Source organism: Ovis aries, chromosome 1 (genome assembly GCF_016772045.2).
Source record: "Ovis aries strain OAR_USU_Benz2616 breed Rambouillet chromosome 1, ARS-UI_Ramb_v3.0, whole genome shotgun sequence".
Lineage (NCBI taxonomy): Eukaryota > Metazoa > Chordata > Mammalia > Artiodactyla > Bovidae > Ovis > Ovis aries.
Genome location: NC_056054.1, coordinates 201004149 through 201020357, shown reverse-complemented (window position 1 = coordinate 201020357; position 16209 = coordinate 201004149). Strand labels below are relative to the sequence as shown.

General features: G+C 41.4%; 1 protein-coding gene across 1 annotated transcript in view; it reads left to right on the top strand.

The window, feature by feature from the left end:
- The first annotated feature begins 6030 nt into the window (after positions 1–6030).
- Positions 6031–16209, top strand: part of ST6GAL1 (ST6 beta-galactoside alpha-2,6-sialyltransferase 1) — a 34566-nt gene continuing 24387 nt past the window's right edge. Inside the window, 2 exon segments of the mRNA NM_001267880.1 lie at positions 6031–6146; positions 10409–11057. Coding sequence (NP_001254809.1) covers positions 10460–11057 — 598 coding nt within the window. The 5' untranslated portion in view covers positions 6031–6146; positions 10409–10459.

Below are 16209 nucleotides of genomic sequence, written 5' to 3'. Positions count from 1 at the left end.
TCTGATAAATTAGGGTGTCTTTTAACTTGTTCTTCTTTCTCTTGTATTTCCTAAAAAACTAAAATTGCATATACAGATTAAACATCTTAGATAAGAATTTTTCGTAGGTGGTGCTGTGTGCTTCACATTGTCTCACTTCAAAAAGCACAAACTATTGAGGTGTCCCATTGTTAGTGATGCTAAGACTGATCTGGGTCAGGCGGTGGTTGCTTCAATTAGGAGAGTTTTTTTTTAAAGATAGGAGAAATAATAGCATGCCTTTATGCTGATGATCTTTGACAGAAGGCTATCTATTGAAACAGAAGTAAAAAAGAGGGATTTTCAAGAACGTCCTTAAGTAGACAAGAGTGTGTAGAATCTATGGAAAAAATTGGATATTGCAAGTGTTGAATGCAGCCAATTTATTCATAGTAATGAGATCATTTGGGCATAAGTGCAGGTAAGGTGAATAGCTGTTGTACAAAGGCATGTGTGTGAAAGTTCTGTTCTGTTAGCTTCCTTTTTTTGTTCTGTGAATAAGTAGCAAGTTCATCAGGTGAGGGTAAGACGAATTTCTAGGGGGAGGAAGTCATACAGTCCTCTAGGAGAGTGGCAGATGAATTGATTGGAAACGTAGCATATCATTGCTATGAAGCATTAAGGAACTACTTGCAGTTAGTAGTCATGAACTTGAAGTGAAATTGATGAGCATCGTGTGAGTTTCTTTAACCATGTTCAGCTGCATACGTGCAGGTTGCAGGAGTACAGAGAGTTGAATTTAACCAAACTTGGGGTTTATCCAGCCATGCACGATGAGAGAGGTCAGTTGAATGACTGACCAGGGAATCTGAGGTGGATAGAAAGGAAAGGGAGGGCAAGGAGGAAGTGAGAGGCAGTGAGAAGGTGGTAGGATCAAATACAGAAGACTGTCAGAGTTGGGTACCGGTTGGACTAAGCTGCAGAGATGAGAGTGGTGATGAGAGAGGTACCTGAAATCGAGACTATGAAGGGAGTATATTTTTTGGAAATGACAGGATCAAAGATATACACTTGGAATGCGTTGCTGAGGTCACAGTCTTTGGAACTGAGGAGATCAAAAAACTGAGAGACCAGTTGTTGTTCAGTCATGTACTTGTGTCCAGCTCTTTACAACCCGATGGACTGCAGCACGGCAGGCTTCCCTCTCCTTCACTATTTCCCAGAGTTTGCTCAAACCCATGTCCATTGAGTTTATGAGACCATCCAACCATCTCATCTTTTGTTGTCCCCTTCTTCTGCCCTCAATCTTCTCAGCATCAGGGTCTTTTTCAATGAGTTGGCTCTTCGCGTCAGGTGGCCAAAGTATTGGAGCTTCAGCTTCAGCACCAGTCCTTCCAATGAATATTCAGGGTTGATTTCCTTTAGGATTGACTGGTTTAATCTCTTTGCTGTCCAAGGGACTCTCAAGAGTCTTCTCCAGCACTGCAGTTCAAAAGCATCAATTCTTTGGGGCTCAGCCCTCTTTATGGTCCAACTCTCACATCTGTACATGACTCCTGGAAAGACCCAGAGCTTTGTATGGACCTTTGTTGGCAAAGTAATGTCTCTGCTGTTTAATACACTGCATACGTTTTCATTGCTTTTTTTCCAAGGAGCAAGTATCTTTTAATTTCATGACTGTAGTCACTCTGCACGGTGATTTTGAAGCCCAAGAAAATAAAGAGACCAGAGGACTAGAATAATTATGTAAATGGATATTACTGCTATGAACAGTTACGATAGAAATAGTGTTGGAAAGAACTATAGTAAGCCAGGAGCTAGCATATTCAAGGAATGAGGGAGAGTGTCCTGGGTGGAGGAGAAGGTGGGCAGCAAGGTGGGCAGTAGGCAGCATGGCCTTCACAAGCTTGTCATGAGGATGAAATGAGTGGGTGCATGTGGTGACGTTCCCAGCACTGAGCATAGGCTCAGCAAGCACTACTGGTTTTCATTTTGAGTCTGTGTGAATCTAGAGATCAAAGCTTAAAACACTGAGTTTATTTTTGCAAGTAGGTTGATTGCTCTTCATTTTAAGACCTTTCTAACAGGCAGAGCTGCTCACACAGCCACTTTTGACCTGGGGAAGTGGTGAATTTCCTGTCACTCAGTACATTCAGCAGGCAGAATGAACATCTGTCGGTAATAGCGCTGTAAAGGGGACTCCAGCAATTGAAGGTGATGGGTAGGGAGATGGTGGGGTGATTCTAAAAACTGAAGGGCATGGGGAGAGGGGAGGAGAGGTGTCAGAGCTAGATTCTTTCTTTCATTCAAACATGACTGACTACTTCTCAGTTATGGTGCAGAGCCTGGCTAGGTGCGGGGGGCCAGAGATAGATCTTACAGGCTGGGACAGACCTGCAAACATGTGGTCTGGTGCCAGCACAGGCACAGCAGAGCTGTGATGATCTTCATGGTGTCAAGAAAGGCTTCAAAGTCCAGGGGCACTTGAGCTAGTAGAGGAGGTTCGGCGGCCGGGGGGTGGGGGGCGGTGGGGTTGTGGTCCTATGTGAACAGGGTAGGAAAGGACATTTCAAGCAGAAGGAGCTCTCTGGGCAGGACTGCAAACACATGGAAGAGCATGAGGCATTTGGAGTGCTAAAACTGAGTTACTCTGGACAAATCACTCTTCTTTCTTTTCTCAGGCTCCCCGTTTGTAAAATGGGGATAGCAGTGGTATCCTCTCAACCATGGGATGGTGAGGAAGGCGGGATGGTGAGGAGTAAATGAAGTGATGTGGATAATTTTTGTCACAGTTCCTATTGCAGTCCCTTTGGGTGTTTTATCTAACTTGATTATTTAAATAATCCCATGAGATGGGCTCTGTTATTATTATTACCATTTTACAGATTAAAAAAACTGATTCCTAGGGGGTTGAACAGCTTGTCCAAGGTCATGTAAACTGGTGAGAGGCAGTTTGAACTCTTTCCCAGCTCAGTCTAATTCCAGAGTCCTTACTCTTAACTCTTAAGCTATAGTCAGTGCTTTACATGTAGCTAGTAATACACAGTTGGTAACTATTATTGTCATGAGTGCTAAAGTGTCCCTTCCAGACAGTTGAAGATGCTATTACTGCTTCTGTAGCTGGTTGAAGATCACCACTGCTAGTGTCTCATGACCAGCAGTGACTATTTTTGGAAGGCCTTCACCACCTACAGTACATATAGATCAAAGGTTATACCACTTGTTTCAATTGGTTGATTTTTAGAAATCAAGAATCAAGAGTGATTTTTAATCTCCTTCGAGGGCAAGTTGTTCCAAGTAAATGTGATATGAGGGAGGAAGAACTGGGTTTGCTACACTCCTCTGATGTCTGTGCAGTGAGCCCAAACACAGGTCTTATGCCTGAGCATTGAGAGGGTGGCAGTGAAGTGACAAATACAGGTGAGAGTGGCATCCTAAGTGCCGTGACTGCCCAGAGTGTTGTCTGTGAGGCCGCTGAGCAGGAACCCTGTCCATCAGTGGTGCCTGAGGTAACATAGACCTCTAAAGGACGAGCAACACTTCCCTCCCTCCCTCATTCATTCATTCAACAAATAATCCTTGTTTGTTGTCTCTTTGTGATCCCATGGACCACAGCCTGCCAGGTTCCTCTATTCATGGTGTCGGGGAGTTTGAAATTTCCTCGGTTTTGTCTTGTCGCAACAAAAATTTGAAGCAACAAGTGGCCCAGTGTTACAGCCCCTTATAATTTCCTCGGACGGACAAGTGTTACAGTTCCGTGCTACAGCTCAGTTTTATTCCTAAAGCAAAGGAAAATACATCCTCAAGGTGTGAGGGCGGGTCGACCTAAAAGACACAAAGAGAAGCCCCCAGCCCAATTTTGGCTCCTCTTTTTGTACGTTTTTTCTCCTCCCCCTGGGCCTGCCCTATGTAAATTGGGCTAGCCAGGAATGCTGTTTGTTTTACCTGAGGTCCTCACTTGGTTCTGGACCTTTGTTTTATTTTTGTGGGCTTTTCCTTTGTCTTTTAACCGCTGCCATTCTGGACTCCTTTTTCCTATTCTAACTACCTAACAATGGGATTTCCCAGGCAAGAATATTGGAGTGGGTTGCCATTTCCTTCTCCAGGGTATCTTCTGGACCCAGGGATCGAAACCGAGTCTCATTGAGTATCTCCCATATGCCAGACATGCATCTGGGCACCGAGGGTAGTAGTGAAGAACCAGCACTTACAGGGTTCACAGTTTTAGTAGGAGGAGAGAAATGGTAATCCAATAATAATATGAATGCTTGCATAATCACAAACCCCCCTCCCTCGCCTCAGAGGAAGCTTGTATGACATGAAAGAAGGCTGGCTATCAGAGGCAATTTTTGGACTGCACCAGGAGGCTGCTAGGGAGCCAGTGCTTCGCTAAGTGGGTAAGGGGAGCCCTGACTGTTTTTTGACAAAGAGCAGAACGGCACCTCTCACTTCTGTCCTGTCCATCACGCCCAGGACCTGCCTGCCTGCCTCCTGGTCATGAAAAGCTCAGACACTCCCAGCCTAGATATTTGGATATGTAGAACTTTTAGTCACAGTGATGTATGTACAGGTAACATTTTGTTTCACTTTCTTTGTTATAATATTTTAAGCATTTTACTTCATGTTGCTACTTAAAATACATATACCGTTATATATATATATTCTATCTGATTGTAAGTACCATAGTTTAATTATTTTGCTATTGTTGTAAGCTTAATTATTAATTTTAGATTTTTTCACCATTATAAATCTCTTTGAAACTAAAAGCTGTTTTTTCTTTTTGCACATGCAAATTGCTTCATAAAACTCATTCTTTGTCTCATGAATCTTCTTCCAGTTCTCACCAAAGCTGTGTAAGGTAGAGAATTATCTTATATGTGAGGAAATAGAAATATACAACGTTTTCCCCTTGGAATTATTTATTCAATCTTATTTCCTGGAAGTACAATAACTTGATTCATAGTCATAAGCTCTTAATTCTTTGGTGTGATTACTTTCTAAAAAAGTTAAATTAATTTCTACTGCTCTCTTGAAATATACCAATTTCATTATAATCTGCCTGTCAATGAGTATTATCATTTTGAAAACTATTAGTTAAAGTTAATTTTATAAACTAGTATCTATGTTCCAGTTACCTCTTTTGGGTTTCTCTCAAGAGTAATCATAATTTCATATGTTTATTAATGGTATTTTCTGTTTTGTGATTTGTTTGCTCTTGTTGATTGCCTGTTCATTTTTAAAGGCTTTTACTATGAAACTTTCACACACCTTGAGTCTTATTTTTCCTTTTTATTACAATATTTTTACTGCATAGAAGTTGGAATTTTCATGCAACTATTAAGTTTTCCTTTGTTATTTTTCTACATTCCATCAGAAGAAAGAAAACTGACAAGTATAGAGTTCTATTTTTAGCTTCTAAAACATTTTTATAGTTTTTTATAACTCTAAGAGTAATGCATGTATGCTTTAGAAATTTTTTGATATACAAAAATTTATAAAAAAAAAAGAAAATGCTCATTACTCCTTATTCTACCTTCTAGGTATGTGTGTGTGTGTGTATATTGGTATAGTCTTTGCTCTTTCTCACATTTGAATTTAAAATTTTTTTTCTGAATTTCAGTTAACATTATACTGATAGAACTTTCATATATTGTTAAATATTCTTTGATAATAAATAACTTTTAAAAGGTCTGTTTAGAGTTCATTTTGGATGAACTGAATCCTGTCTTCTCAAAATTGCTATTTATGTATGCCCAAACCAGAGACTAAACAATTCTTTCTTCCCAGGTTGGTGTATGGTGCTTGCTTCATCTTTCTGTCATGTTCTTATTAGTATTGGACTATTTCTAGGATTTCTGTGATGTTTATTAACCCAGAACACTGCACCTGTAATTGACTTTTGTCTCTTTTTTTTTTCTGAGCCCTTGGGGCTTTCTGGATTGAGCCATACCAGGGCCCACATTGGAGTTTGGCAGAGGTCCCTGTCTATCTTTTTAATCTTTAACCTTGCTCCTCTTGGAAACTGGTGCTTCACTCTGTTTTACTGTCCTCTTTGTAGATGGTTTTTGATCATCCTGAGAACAATGAGCCTTGGCCTCCAGACCCAGTAAAATAGACATCCATGGAGAGCAGTGCTCGTTCCTGAGGACCTGGGGGGCTTGCAGCCCAGGAGGATTAGCTAGAAGCAGGTAAGGAGCACCTGGAGGAGTGGGATGTGCAGCAGCATAGGGGTCCATACTCTGTTTAGGAGAGGCCCAGTGGAGTGCGCTGGCAAGAAGACATAGGGGCTCAACGTCTGGCTACAGCTTTGCTGTTTTCTTCGTGTTTTTTATTTTTATTTTTTCAGTCCTTAGTGTTGATAGGTGATTTGCCTATTTCTGTAAACTATAAATATAAGATTAATAGTTATTCTATAATTCAATCTACCTTTTTAAAGCACCTACTCTGGCCAAGCCCTGAATGTGATACTCAGCATGTAGTGATATAGTGATATAGATGGGGATCCCTCCTTTGGGATTTTCTTTCTGTTGGTTCAGTGTTGGCTTATTCTCTGTAGGTGATAATGTGAGTTGTTACTTATTCCTCTAGAAGCCAGGTGGGGGTTGTTAGCATTCGTTGATAAGTCCAATCAATTCAAGAATCCTTTATTGAATACCCACTGTGTTCCAGGTGTGAGGGGGCACTGGAATTTCAGAAATGAGCCAGGAGGAATCTCCCTCTAGCAGGGGGTCAGCATGAAAAGCAAACATTACCGGGACTTCTCTGGTGGTCCAGTGGCTAAGACTTCATGCTCCCAATGCAGTGGGCAGGGGTTTGATTCCTGGTCTGGGAACTAAGATCCCACATGTTGTAGGGCATAGCCTAAAAAAGAAAATCAAAAGCAAGCATTACCAAACACTAGAGACAAATAGCAGGGAGCAAGAACAGTAGGGAAGGGGAGGTGGCCTCCAGAGGAGCCCAGAAATGGAAAGGCTGTTTGGTTGCCAGGCAAATGGACAAGGGGAGAGATTCCAGCAGTGCGAAGTTGTAGAGAGGTAAGAAGGCAATCAGAGAAATGGTTGAGAAATTAAAAACTTGGACTATTTTCCCAAAGACCTTGGGGAAAAATATTTATATTCCTTTGCTTCAGTCTGGGCTGTTTAGATGAAGCTTCTTCAGTCTGTGTCTCTCTGTAGCAGCTTGAGAGACGAGGCTGACTCTCTGTGTCCCTCTGACCAGAGGATCTAGCCAGTGGTGGACTTGGAGCCTCAACAGAGGATGGTGTTCAGAGAACTGGGAGCCTTGACGTGAGGTTTCAGATGAGTGCCCGTGGCACTCATGACAGAGCACTGACCTTAAAGGCTGAGGTGCTCTTGAAGTTATAAGACTGTGTGGTTGAAGGATTGGAGAACTCTTCTTTCCTGGGCAACTCAACCTTTGAGGGCAGGGTTTGGTAGGAAGCTGAACACAAGCCCTTCTGAGCCTCAGCCCAGTGAGATAGTGAGCCAGGTTCCACATCCCTACCTCCTGTCTTATTTCACTTATACACACAAAAGTTAAGTCCAAACTCCATCATTACCAAATCACTCACGCAACTTTGAAACTTACTTATGTTTACAAAATCATAGTTTCTTTAGTTATAAATGAAACTGATAAAATTTGCTCTGCTTATCTCACAGGGTTGTACTGGGTCTGATAAATCCAATTGCTGGGTCACCTAACTGGTAAAATAGTGCACAGTAGCAGTGTCAGCACAGATAGTGAGGCTGTTTATTTTGTGATTGTCCAGCAGTTATCTCATTAGAGACCCTGAATTCTGAGTCTTAAGTCAACACTGACTTTTCATTGTACTTTTTCACAATGCCTGTCCATTAGTGCAAAAACCATGGACTTTTAGTCAGACAAGTCTGGGTTGGAATTCTGGATTATAAGTATGCTCACCAAACTCAGGAGAAGAATAGAGAAGATAAGTACTGTCAAGGGTGTGGAGAAAAGGAACCCTCATACACTGTTGGTAGGGGTGTGAATTTGTGTATCCACTGTGGAAAACAGTGTGGAGTTAGCTTAAAAAATTAAATATAGGACTACTGTATAATCAAGGCAGTTCCACTCCTGGGTATTTATCCTGGAAACAAAAAGCTAATTCAAAAGATTTATGCATGCCAATGTTCATTGCAGAATTACCTACAATTTATTATCGCCAAGATATGGAAGCATCCTAAGGGTCCATCAACAGATGACTGAATAAAGAGTATGTGATATATACATGTATATACACAAACACAATGGAATATTACTCAGCCATTAAAAAGAATAAAGCCATACCATAAAACCTTGCATTTTGTGATATGGATGGACCCAAAGAATATTACGCTAAGTGAAATAAGACAGAGAGAGAGAGAGAGACACCCACAAATTCTGTATGTTTTCACTTACATGTGGAATCTACAAAAACAAAAAACAGAAACAGACTTAAAGATACAGAGAACAAACTAATAGTTGCCAGAGGGAAGGGTGATAGGGGGAAGTGTGAAAGAGGTAAAGGGGGTTTGAGGTATAAACTACCAGTTATACCTCAGTGTGCTGGTGTGGTCTTGGCCGGCTGGCTAGAGTATCAGTTATAATTAAGTCACAGGGATGTAATGTACCGCATAGAGACTTTCGTAAAAAATGTTATAATCTATAAAAATATCAAACCACTGTTTTACACCTGGGACTAACATTATAAGTGAACAGTACTTCAGTGATACGTGATGAAGGACCTGAAGTTCAGGTTGATGAGTCATGGCCAGTTGTTTGCTGTCCCACATTGCTTCCATGTGGCTCTTGTGCCGGTGGGGGCTGGGGGCTGCTCTAACCTTCTGTGCCTTTATATTTACCTAGTTCAAAGTCCATGAATGCCATTCTCCTTTGGTGTTCTCAGGACCAGTGAATGAGACAGGGCAGAGATGATTACTCCACAGAAACAGGTGCAGAGAGATTAAGAGACTTGCCTAAGGCCACCAAGAGTGGGGACAAGAAACCAGGTTCTGTGATACCCATTTTAGTACTCCTACCACCTTATCTCCGATATCCTTAGGAGCAGGCTTCCTGGAAGTGGACTATAGATCTGTTTCATTTTTTTTTCTTAATTTTTAAAAATTATGGTATGGTTGATTACAATGTTGTGTTAATTACTACTGTATAGATTCTTAATCGGTTAGCAAAATCCTGTGGGTAGTTGCTTTGACTCATTATGGTAAATAAACCTAGTTACTTAGGGAATAAGTTAATGTTTTCCAGAAGATTACAGACATTATTTAAATTCAAAGTTCTTCCATTTTCTGTTCAGTTTGACAATAAATTCCGGGAAAGCAAAGTAGGTCTTTACTTAGATATAAAGGGGCCTATGCAGGCTCTGTTTAATTTGTGAAGTCCATTTTCTAGAACTTTCGGCATCCTGGAGATAATGCAGTGAAAGGGTCACGGGTTAGGAAAGCGAGTGCGCTTGGATTTGGATCTCAGTGCTACTGTTCACGCAGTTCTGTGATCCTAGGCATTTCTCTTAATTTCTCAGCGCCTCAGGTGGTTAATCTATAGCAATGGAGATTATGGCACCATCATGGTTGGTGATGGTCAGGGCTTTTCTGCACAGCTCTGGAGATGCCCTTCATGTTAGGTTATTATTAACATGGTGCTCACTGATATTGTGTATCATGATGTCCCCTGGTTTATGATGAAATTAAATGAAATAACCTCCTATGTGCTTAATGCATTTTTGTTTTCATTTCCTTAACTGGTCACATATCTGCTATCTTATTAGGAGATCCCATCTTCTGCTGTGAGGAGAGTCAGTTTCCTGCCACATGCAGAACTCCATAAACCTGAGTGTTCTATTGTGAAGCTAGCCCTTGGCTTTCTTCTCGCATAGGAATCTAGCACCAGAGCCCTTAGAGAGATGCACTGTGCCCCTACCACACTGTTTATGGTGAGAGGTCTCTTCCTGGCAATTTTAAAAGGAGGCCAGGCCTTTTTATGGAGTTTGGCTTCCTGTGACATAGACATGTCAGCCTGCTCTGCTGTTCTCTTTTAGTTTTTCAAGCATGTATGCCTTCCTTGAACAAAGAGTGTGAGGCTCTAGGAACTGAATGTGTAAGTTGTGGTTCCCGACCTCAGGAAGCTCAGAGAGCAATCAGGAAGCCAGACTGAGACAACAGGAAACTAAGATTCAGGGAGTACAAGGGTGTGGTGGGCGAGTCCATAGAGTGCTCATGGCTCAGAGAGGAAGATGAGAGTGTCTGAGGATGACTTTCTACATTTCAAGCCCAAACTGAGGGTGATTTTTTTTTTTTTTTTTTTTTGAGACTTGCTGAAAATGGGAGATAGGCATGGGCTGGAATTCAGTTCTCGTCGCTCTAAAGCCATTGCTCAGCTCGTCATTACTTTTGGCTGTTCTTTACATCTCTTTCTGCCTTGTCTCACTTTTTTTTAGGCATATTTTCCTGCTCAGAACAGCATGGTTTCCTTGAACATGCCTTTCATTATGACTCGCACCAGCTTGAAGAAAAAATTCTTCAGCTGCTGTGTGCTCATCTTTCTCCTGTTTGCCATCGTCTGTGTGTGGAAGGAAAAGAAGAAAGGGAATTACTATGAGTTCCTTAAACTGCAGAACAAGGAATACCAGATGTTGCAGGGCCTGGAGAAACTGGCCATGAGCTCTAGTTCCCAACCTGGGTCCTCCAGCAGCACCCACAACCCCCAGAAGAACATCCAGGCACTCGGTGGTCCCAAGGCCAAGTTGGGGGCTGCCTTCCAGGTTTGGGACAAGGACAGCTCCTCCAAAAACCTTGCCCCCAGGCTGCAAACTATCCGGAAGAATTATCTGAACATGAACAAGTACAAAGTGACGTACAAGGGGCCGGGGCCTGGGGTCAAGTTCAGTGCAGAGGCCCTGCTTTGCCACCTGCGGGACCACGTCAACATTTCAATGATAGAGGCCACAGATTTTCCCTTCAACACCTCTGACTGGGAGGGCTACCTGCCTCAGGAGGACATTAGGACCAAGGCCGGGCCGTGGGGCAGGTGTGCTGTGGTCTCTTCAGCAGGATCTCTGAAGTCCTCCCGGCTGGGTCGAGAAATAGGTGGGTTCTGCCATGTGGAGACTGTTTTCTGAGTGGCCAGTGCTCATTTGGACCATCTGGGCACGTGGACAGGAGTGGGGACTAGCAGTCCCAGTATGGCTCGTGGACTGGTGGAGCAGCCCAGTGGGTGTTTCTCAGATGTGCTTCACAGGTCAGAGGTGGCAAGCGGGCAGTGGAGAGAATGGGGATCCAGTCTTCCAGCAGCTTTATTAATTTGAATAGCTCTATTTTGATCCATCTTAAATACTGGTGTCCTACAGAAAATTTTATTTGAAAAGAAAGTTCCTTTGCTACCAAGAAGCAAAACACTGCATAAACATTTAAAAATATTTAAAGCATAGATCTCTACTTTATCTTCAGGTGCTGAAATTCTATTATTTACTGATTAATTAGCAACTAATTATCTCTTTTGGCCTCAATGACCTAACTAATTTTTAGTTTTTCCTCTTTGAAAGGAATTAATTGGGGATTCTGGACCAACTTCAGGAGGTTCACAAATCCCTAAAATCATATGAAAACTGTGTGCTGTTTATGTGTGTTTACCGTGTGTATTTGTATAATTCAGCTTGCGTTGTTCCAAAGATAGAGTCCATAGCTTTCCATTGTATCTCAAAGGGGTCTGTGACCCCCAAAATGGTTAAAAATCACTGATGAGAATATATAAATTTGCTTTTCCCAAAATTTTTCATAGTTCATTAAGATAGACAAATTAGGGTTAACATATACGCTCTATGAAAGAGATAAACCAACAAGAAGCTGCTGTATAACATAGGGAGCTATTCTCAGTATTTTATAATAACCTATGAGGGAAAAGAATCTGAAAAAAATTATATATATATATTTTTCATGGGCTTCCCAGGAGGGAAAAGAACCTGCCTGCCAGTACAGGAGGAATAAGAGACTGGGGTTTGATCCCTGGTTTGGGAAGATCCCCTGGAGGAGGAAATGGCAACCTACTTCAGTATTCTTGCCTAGAGAATCCCTTGGACAGAGGAGCCTGGTGGGCTATGGTCCATAGGGCCACACAGAGTTGGACATGACTGAAGTGATGTAGCATGCATATATATGTGTGTGGTGTGTGTGTATATGTACATGAGTCACTGTGCAATACACCTGAAGCTGATGCACCATCTTAAATCAGCTATACTTCAGAGGCTCAAGAGGGAGGGGAGATAGATATATATATATAATTATGACTGATGTGTGCTGTTGCACGGCAGAGACCAACACAACATTGTAAAGCAATTATCCTCTAATAAAAAAAAGACACAAACTATATTTCAATAGAAATAAACTTAAAAAAGTAGAAAGTTTATCCAGATTTGTAAACATATATATAGCACAGTGCTATGGATTTGCTTAACGTTCCTTAGTTTGATTGTTCTGAGAGAATGTGTTTTCCATGATTGTGAAATGAATTAGGCTAAAGAAAGCAAAGCGCAGGAAGCCTAGCTCTTCTGTCAGGCCCTGGAAGGTACTGGAGCAGGTGAGGTCATATGTCTCCTTTTTTATTTCCTTCATATGACTGCCAGGAAAAATGGTCTGAAACCGAGCACAGGCTCTCAAAAGAAGAAAAGTAGACCCAAATTAGATTCTCTAGAGCAGAAAGAAGTGATGAGATCATATTTTATACTTCCCCAAATGGGCAGCACTTAGGAATAAAAGCTGCCAAGATAACCAACCCCACCCCAACTTTTGCTTTTGCTTTTTTTGGTTTCTTTTGGACTTCATTCTCTAGAAGCTAAATGTAACTGGTTTTTATTTCATCTATAATGGAACTAGATTTCTTTCTTCCTTCCCCAATTTTTCTCTTTAATGGTAATGTTTAGAATATTCCAGATGTTAGCTGATCCTCTTCTTCAAGTCACCATTGCCTGCCTGGCTGGAATTGTGTTGAAGTTTCAGGTAGAACCTAATACTTCCATGAATTGGAACTATAATCTTTATTTTTATGTACTTCATAAAACATTGGAGGTGTTTAAACTTTAAAATAATGTTTTTCTATAGACTGCAGTTACCATTTCAAATGTGATTTCATGGAAGGACTTTGATCCTGAGATCTAACAAAAATCATGTGCTAGACTTCAAATGTTCTGCCTTTTATTGGGTATTTCCCTTGGGCATTTAGTCTAACAAATACATTAAGAAATTAATTCATGTATTCTTTTATTCCCTCATGGATTCATCAACAGTACCAAGTAGGAACTTAGAATACAAAGAGGAAAGTGAGAGGAAAGGCCTTCTTTTAAAGGCCTCTGAGCTTGCCAGTCCCACAGCCTTCCCATCACATCTGGAATTTGTCCAGCTTATTTCCTACTGTTGAATATATCAAATAGTTTCAAATTGTTTGCTCTTAAAAGTAGTACTGCTAATGAGTTTTTTTGTGAAGATAACTTAAGTGACTATTGCTGCTGCTGCTGCTAAGTCGCTTCAGTCGTGTCCAACTCTGTGCGACCCCATAGACGGCAGCCCACCAGGCTCCCCCGTCCCTGGGATTCTCCAGGCAACAACACTGGAGTGGGTTGCCATTTCCTTCTCCAATGCATGAAAGTGAAAAGTGAAAGTGAAGTCACTCAGTTGTGTCCGACTCCTAGCAACCCCATGGACTGCAGGATTTTCCAGGCAAGAGTACTGGAGTGGGTTGCCATTGCCTTCTCCGTAAGTGACTACTACTGTCCTCCAAAGGGGAAATACCCTCAGGAGTGGGGCTAGAAGACCAAAGTGACGTATGTTTTAGGGCTCTTTTTCTGGTGTATTACAAAACTGTTTATCAGAGGAACTGTTAACAATGTGTTGTGTCTCTGGCAGTCCCACAAACCAGCCAACAAAGGGCATAGTAATTTTTAATTGTTTTTGATACATACACATGTAAAGTATCTTAGATTTGTTTGAATATTCATTTCAAGCAGTAGCACACTTAACAAATATTATAACTAATAGTAACACGTATGGTGCACTTGCTGTGTGAGTAATAAACCTTGCTCTTTTAATCCTCCTGGTAATCCCACGAGGTAGGTACAGTTATTGTCCCCGTTTACTGATGAGCCAAGTATTAACACTCAGAAAGCTTACACAGCTGGTTGATAGTAGGGACTTGAAACTGGGGTGTTTGACTCCAAGGCCCCCACACTTAGCCTAAACTCTTCTTTTGTGCCCCATGGCGATTGTAATTTTATAATAATGAATGAATCCCTTGTCAGGTTACATTAATCACTTCATATTCTTCCTGATTTTCTCTCCTAGAAGAGAAGAGAAGAACATTCTGAGACAAAAGTAAGAAGCAAAGGCTGCATGGAAAAAAAAAAAGTGCAGAGCATGTTTAAGCATCACAAATAACCCTGTTTGGCTGGGAGGTAGGGTCTCACAGGGTGAAGAGGGCTGAGAAATGAGGTCAGAAGGGTAGTCAGGGTTCAGTTCTTAGAGGAAGTTGACCGTCATAATAAGGACTTTGAATTTGGTTCTTTAAGCCATGGAGAGACCTAGAGGTTTTGAGCAAGCAAGTGTTTGGATCATGTGTGTTTCAGAGAGGTTTCATATGTCTCTGAGTCTCCTTGTCTCAGGGGATTGCAATCTAATCTCTCTGCTCTTAGGGACTATTGCCACATCCAGTGAGAAGTGCCAGGCCTGTTGAGCAGTGGTAGTGGTGGTGGGAAGAAAAGGTTTGACTTGAGAGGCGTGGTGAGGTAGAAGAGACAGAACTTGGTTCTAATTAGACATGACCTTGAGTGAGTGGTAGAAGCCAGGGTCTCTGGCCTGGGAGCAGGCTATATTATATCACCAGGGAGCATTCTTCTGGAGGAAGACAGGTTCCATTTTGGACATTCTAAGTCTGAAGTGTTTGTGGGTATCTATGCAGTTGGATATTTGCTTCCAGGAAAGTGTAAGGGTGGGAGATTAAGAGTCATTTGTTTCAAGGTGATAGCTGTAATCCAGAAAAGAAGACCGATGAGAAAACCTAAAGCAAAGTTTACACTTGAAGGGCAAGGAAATAACAGGGACAAACAAAAAAAAAAAGAAAAAATCAGAAGGACCAGTAGGAAAGGCTGAAGTGAAGCAGGTGTACCACATGATGGAAGGCAAAAGTGGGTAGAGTTTGGGTATATTTTTGGGCAGATGGAGTTCCTGGGCAAAGTGATGACTGGGAAGACATCCTTGGATATTGAGTAGCTCAGACAGCATGATTGTTTATATCAGGGTTCAGCAAACTTTCCCTATAAAGGGCCAGATAGCAAATATTTTTGGTTTTGAAGACATACAGTGTCTCTTAAAATGACTGCTATTTTAGTGCAAAATCAACCACGGGCGTGCATGCATGCTCATTTGCTCAGTCATGTCTGATTCTTTGTGACCCCATGGACTGTAGATGGTCAGGCTCCTCCATCCATGGGATTCTCCAGGCAAGAATATGGGAGTACGTTGCCATTCCCTTCTCCAGGGAACCTTCCTGACCCAGGGATCAAACCCGTGTCTCCTACATTGCAGGCAGATTATTTACTATCTGAAAATCAACCACAGACAATAATAAATGAATGTATCTGGTTATGTTCCAATAAAACTTTATTTACAAAGATGAGACAGGTCAGATTTGCACTGTGGGCCATAGTTTGCCAGCCCCAATCTGTGTCATATCTAGTTTTCCTAGTCAGAATCAGAATATGGTCTTCCATACATGGTTATATGTTTCATTAAGCTCATTGGAAAATATAAAAAAACATTTGGTCCAAGTAGTGATAAAATTTCTTTCACCATAATCTCTAGCTATTTGGAGTTATTATACCTGGTCACAGTAGATTTTGGTGTATTTATGAATTTACTGACAAACTGATTCTGTTGCATTTTCTGAGCATGTAGTATGTCACATGCATATTGTGGTGTATTTCTTCCTTTTCTAATTTGCATCTTTTTCTGTGTTCTAATTCTAAGTTAAAGAGAAGTGGATCCCCTTGTTTTCTACAGCCTTCCTCCTTCAAGACCTATTTGCTGGGAGCCCAGTAGCTGTGGCTTTCTCCTGGTGATTTCCTGAAGACCTATTTGAGACTCAAAGTTTTTTAGTCTTCAATAGCAATAGCAAAGGACAGTTTGGCAAATAAGAATCTAATCCCCCCCTTTTTTTTTTTTGAGCTTAAATTTAGTGGTCTGTTTTAAAGTTTTC